The sequence below is a fragment of the Saccopteryx leptura genome, chromosome X (assembly GCF_036850995.1).
Source record: "Saccopteryx leptura isolate mSacLep1 chromosome X, mSacLep1_pri_phased_curated, whole genome shotgun sequence".
Taxonomy (NCBI): domain Eukaryota; kingdom Metazoa; phylum Chordata; class Mammalia; order Chiroptera; family Emballonuridae; genus Saccopteryx; species Saccopteryx leptura.
Window position 1 is genome coordinate 52,317,820 of NC_089516.1, and position 6,000 is coordinate 52,323,819.

General features: G+C 41.4%; 1 protein-coding gene across 10 annotated transcripts in view; it reads left to right on the top strand.

Moving 5' to 3' along the window:
- CASK (calcium/calmodulin dependent serine protein kinase) overlaps positions 1–5,634 on the top strand; it is a 516,731-nt gene extending 511,097 nt beyond the window's left edge. For all 10 annotated transcript variants that reach the window (XM_066357577.1, XM_066357582.1, XM_066357576.1 and 7 more), the window contains one exon: positions 1,075–5,634. In XM_066357577.1, the coding sequence (XP_066213674.1) occupies positions 1,075–1,251 (177 nt within the window). In that variant the 3' untranslated portion in view covers positions 1,252–5,634. The remainder of the gene's footprint in view (positions 1–1,074) is intronic.
- The last annotated feature ends 366 nt before the right edge of the window (positions 5,635–6,000 follow it).

A 6,000-nucleotide genomic window follows, 5' to 3' on the forward strand; every position in this document is an offset into this window, starting at 1 on the left:
AATTTGAACTTGTTCATTGAACATTCAGTGTAACATGATTTGGCCCATGAAGATGCAGAGGCAGACTTTCTGGGGACTCTTAAGAGATCCTTGTCTTGAAAAGAACTGCCATTCCTGAGGCCAAAGTTAAACTTGCATGACAAACTAGGAACCCGAATTTCCTTCTCATGTGGGCTGAGCATGGCAAGAGTTCTCAAAATCTGCAGCAAGCTCTGGGAGTTGAGGGAAAGTTTTTTTTCAGTGGCTGCTTTTCTTCCAGAGTGTTTTCCATAAGAGATGTGCATACTTATGAACAGTGACGTTTGGCCATTTCCAATACAGACCAATTTGAGGGTATTCATCAGATGCCGGTTTCTATTGTATCTGGGAAATGGCCTTATTCCATCCATTATCTGTAACATCCAAAAAGCTTTTGCCTGTGGCATCCACTGCTATTGAGTGAAGGCCATTATATGTAATTGAATTCCTGGAACATGTTGAACCTTTAAGTAGAAAAGAGAAAAACACCATTTAATGTGTTGTCCAAAGGAAGGGGCTTCTTGGTGCAAATGCAGCAGGGCTCTGGGGCCTGGTGCAAGTGAGTGCAGGGAACCGAGAGAAGGCAGAGGCAGAGCTCTGACCTCACCACCAGAACCCTCCCAAAGAACAGGAGAGTGGCTGAGGATGAAGTAGGCCTCAGAGAAATGAAGACAGAATAGTTCGGCTATGCTACTCAGTCCCCAGCTGACCCTGGGACAGGCATAGCTCAGCTTGATGGGGCAGCGTGTTTGCTGAAGAGTGTGTATTTTCTCTGGTCCATCTGGTTTGGCGTGGAGCCCCTTGTTGCATGGTGAGCAGTCTGGGTTGCAAGCAGTAGTTTTGTAACCCTGCCATCCTGGGAATCATCATCTCCTCTGTCACGAAGCGGACTCGGCCTTGTGGCCAGATGCAGGACATCAAGGTCTGGCCTTGATTGTTTCTGACACTAGGATGAGCAGAAATGAGAAAAGAGAAAGAATCCATCTGACTTCTCTCTTCTCTTTGCTTTTCTCTTTTCCCATACCCATCCCCTACCTCTACTCCATCGCCATTTAGGATGAATCCCTTCAGCGTCTGCAGAAGGAGTCTGATATCTTACAGAGAACATATGCACACTACTTTGATCTCACAATTATCAACAATGAAATTGATGAGACAATCAGACATCTGGAGGAAGCCGTCGAGCTCGTGTGCACAGCCCCTCAGTGGGTTCCAGTCTCCTGGGTCTATTAGGCCTGTCCCCAGATATCTGACACATAACTGGGAGCCACCTCATACATGGAAATGCCTCTTTGTTATCGGCCTTGTGTCAGCAGGTCATAGTCCCTAGAGACTACCTAGTTGTAGTATGACCTACATTTATAATTATTGTCATGTCTGAATAGGTAGGAGGAGAAAAACAATTATACACTAATTTAAAGAGACAGTATCTTTTTTAATCAGTTCTCCTAAACTTTAATAAAATGTACCTTTAAATGTATGTATTATTCAATCCTTTGGAATGTTATATTTTTGGAAATCATAGCTTTTTATTTCCAAGGCCCCTAAAAACTGCACAAAATAGATGCTGCTTTCTATAATCTATTTTAATAATAATAAACAATGATTCTGTTACCTTGACTGGGGGTGGAATATTACATTCTTTTTAGAGTCTGATTTTATGGATTGGAATATCTTTCTTTTATTTATTTGAAATAATCAGTCTAGTGATTACAAAACAGTCATAAATTTTTAAAGGCCTTTTTTCTCTTTCTTTTTTTTAGAATAGTATTTTTTTTAAGTCCTTTATGTAACATCCAGCTAATGTGATACTGTCTCTTTGAAGCACCCTGTAAACCTTTTAGAGATTTGAAGTTGGGTCTTGACTCTTAATGCATGTGGACAGTCGCGAGCGTTTATGCTGTTGGTGTGTCTGTGTTGGACAAAACGATCTGTAATCTACAGCCAAGTACATTCTGTTCACGGGGCACACCCAGGGGAATAAGAATAAAATGCTATTATGACTAAGTTGTAAAACCTATGCACATCCCTTGCATTTCGGGCAACTTTATAAAAAAACAAAACAAAACTGATTTTTATTAATAATAATCATATAGTGAAATGTGTTTGTAATTTTGTCTCAATTTAATTTGTTATAAGGTGGGAGGGGGAATTGCTGGTTTCACCATTTCAGATCTGTGTTGTCTGAGAGTATTAACGTTTTAATTAAGCAAAGAAATGAGGATTTTTAATATGTATGTAATTGTTTTAAAGCACCTATTTTAAGAGAATATACTGTGCAATGAAGAAACCAGTTTAGGCATTTGCTATAAACTGAATTATTCCAAAAGAATCATCTATAAAAGCCCTGTAAAGTCCTTTAAAATGATAACTAACAGGACAGTTTGACCAATTTTTTTTAAAATATACTTCCTTTTATGTGTTCAATAATTAAATGCCTTTGGGTCCTTCATTTCATTATAGATTTCTTCAGACATACAAGCCGATAACCTTTTAGATTTTATAATTCATTAGATGCTCATTGAACCATCAAAGGCCCAGGAGCAACTATCAGTTGGCAGGACAACAAGATATTCTGCCAGCGCACAGCTCAGACCATGCCCGGCTCCCAGAGCACACACAGTGCACCCAAGGGCCACCGCTGTACTAGAGGCCATCTGTGGTTTTCCTTCCTCTTGCTATATCCCTTGGCACAGGAGAATCATCTTTCCTTGTTACTTTAGAGACATTAATCATCTCATCACCCTTACATGAGGTCATATCCTTCCAATATAGCAGATTCAGGCTGGGGGGTTTTCCGACTCTTACCAGAGGTCAGTGGAATGTTTTTTATAGAGTGTCAGGGTGTTTGAAGTGGTTCTGTTAACTGTGATCCTTAAAAAAAAATGCAATCTTGTTTGCTTCTTGTAAGTTAGATAGCCTCATCGCTTTGTGCCTTGGCAGGATGTGCAGGGTATGTCCTGAGCTGAAAAGCTTCTCTTGAAGGACCACACAGATAAGACATGTATATACTCCTCTTACGGTGTCATCCCTCCCTACCTACTCTTATTAAATGATGCCGACTTTTTTTCTCTGATGTTGTCCTTTGTCAGTTACCAGACGAGTCTGTAACTTACAAACAAGATGTTGAGTGAAGTCCTTCTGTTGGAGCTCCATAGCAGGGTGACTAAACTATCATACCAGAGACATCCTGGATGGAGAGAGATGCCTTGAGACTTGTTTAGGGTCGTGTTAGGATTGATTCAAATTTAACTGATGCCAAGGCCAGATAGTCATTCCCATGATGGTACTGACCACAATCTGGGCTCTTCTCAGTGTGAAAGGGCCCACTCTACCTCTTTTCCAATGAAGCACAAAGAAGAATACAGCTAAAACATGGGGAAGAGAAACTCCCTCCCTCTGGGAGAAGCCTCCTTCCCCCCCCCCTTGCCCTTTTAGACCAAATTTCCAGAGATGCTGACGATGCCTGGTTTAAGCCATCTGCCACATTGATAAATGTGGATCAAGCAGAGAAAGAAAAGCAATGTCAATTTTAATGTCTGTGGTCCCAGAATTGAGAAGCATTGTAGTGCTAGTTCTCTCTTCCCAGTGGCTTTATTCATCGTCGGGGAAGCATCTGGGCAGGCATCATTCTTGCCATTGTGTAAATAGTGGAATTTCTGCACCCTGAACACATTCTATCTGACTTCTCAAAGAGGTCATCTGTTCCATTCCACTAATACACATCTCTGAAGCAGTGTCTTTGTGACCTAGCAGAAAATACTTAAATATCTGAATTCAGAGTAATTTCAGTGCATTGCTGTAGCCACTGCATTACAATTGTTCACTAAGCAATCAGAGAAAATTGCTTAAAAGCTTTATTGCTTTCATACTATCAGCAAAACCATCTGTTTTTTCCTTCAAAATATCAGAGCAAATGATTAGATTATTAAATCTTGTCACTGGTCAACTGAGCTATATTCTGAGGGTTCTCAACCCCCACCCCCATCTCACTCCCTACAGCAAAAAAGGGAGTCTTTTTAATATGCTGAGTTATTTGTTAAAAAGAAGAAATGTTCTGATTTTTTTTTTATCATAAGGCAGTAATTACTTTGCACATGCAATATGTTCAATTTTAACGCTAAAAAGGAAAATGTAATTCAATTCATCTGGAAGTTTCCCAGTGTCAAGATAATATGGTAGCCCTTTAAAATGCAATTAAATGTATCTCCTGCCAGGTGAGATGATTTAAAATATTTACCTATAGCGGAAACGAAACGAGTGACCTACTTCTTGCCATTTGCATTGAGAAGGCTTCTTCCAAGCCCATCCTGTTGGCAGCAGAGTATCCAAAGATGCTGCAGAGCCCTCACTGCATGAAGGAAGCAGCGAGCGCTCCTCTTCCCCAGGTCTGGTTCCATCTTACATTACTGGGGCCAGCCAGTCCTGCTGGAACTCGGTGCTACAATTGTCTTTTTAAAGCCTTTGTTCTCGTTACTGCAGAGAAGGGGCATTGTTTTGTTTTTAAATCACTTTTTTGTAGTTCGTTAAGGCTTTGAATTCATTCCTTGAAAAAGTGTAGCCAGTTGAGCCACCTTCAGGGAAACTGAATAGGAGACATGCTTGGCAGAATGGACACTGCCCCTTACAGATAAGTGGCCCAAAACAAATTACCTTGTACTCCACTAATGTGATATCCTTTTCTTCACTTCAGGTCTGTCTCTTAACTTGGAGCGGAGAGACATGCTGCTATAGCTAGCAAGAAAAATTTCTTAATAAATTCTTAATTATAATACCTCCCATGCTGTCTCCTTGTAAAGAAGAGATGGCACCTCACAAATTGGCTTTCTAAAACAATCCCCTTAAGGTCCTCATTCCTCTTCCTTTTTTTCCTATCATCGAACAGGTGTGTGTGTGTGTGTCTGTCTGTCTGTCTGTCTGTCTGTGTGTTTTAGGGAGCAGGGAAGGGTTTGTTTTTCCAGAAATGAACACAGCCTCCTAATTCCATCCTCTTTACAGGGGTTTATGATACTGAGGCTGATTACAGCATGTCATAGGTTAAAGGTCCCTGAGCAGTTTTTCTCCTGTTCTCTTGTTCTTAATTAATTCTCCTCTTAGAAAGATATTTGGCTTCTCGCTGCAGCTTACATAAGGGCTACAAGCTTTAATCATGAATCATTTTATTTGGTAGAACTTTTCCTCTTCTTACCCCTTTAGAAGTAAGGTTTTCCCTCACGATTTGCTGTCTTCAGTTACAAGACTATGCCTAGAAGGCTTAATTAATGTTTGATTGGCTTTGCCCACACTCACTTATCAGTTTGCCTTAAACTTGGAGCAGTTGGAAGTCTCAGGTCTTCCAGATTAGTGAGTGAAGTATAGCTGTGACCATGGGTCCAGGAAGTAGAAGAGAGGGAAAAGAAGAGTATATTCACCAGCCAACATCTCTTTTATCTGGTCTTTTCTCTGCCACTCTTGGGCTGCAGAAGGTGGGCAGACCCAGCCCACAGAAAGAGGAGGAGGGCTGCACCATCTCTAGGAGAGGCACTGCCGACTCTTTGCTCTTGGGGGGAATTGAAAAGCCAGAGCTCCCACCACCTTTCACCTGACTCTCCATCAACTCTCTTGAACCTGTGCAAATGGACCGAGCAAAAGAAAATGGAAAGAGATGTTTGTCACCACACAACAGACCTCGTTTATGGCCCCAAGCACAACTCCATGTGTGCTCAGAAACTTGGAACTTTGCTGTCACTTATGTGTTAGTTCCAGTCTCTCTGGCATGTGACCTAAGGAACATGTCAGTGTTCTTACCGAGAGAGGTCTGTGGCTGTGACCATCTTGGGACCTAGAGAATGTGCAATCTCTTAGAAGGAGTTCTGTTTGAAAGTAGGAATAGGCATTCCTCCACAGTGAGTTGCCCCACCTTTTTTTTTTCATTTTGAAGAGATTGAGAATTAGGGGAACCGATTTCCAGTCTCAGGTGTGTCCTGGATTGGCACCCGTGCA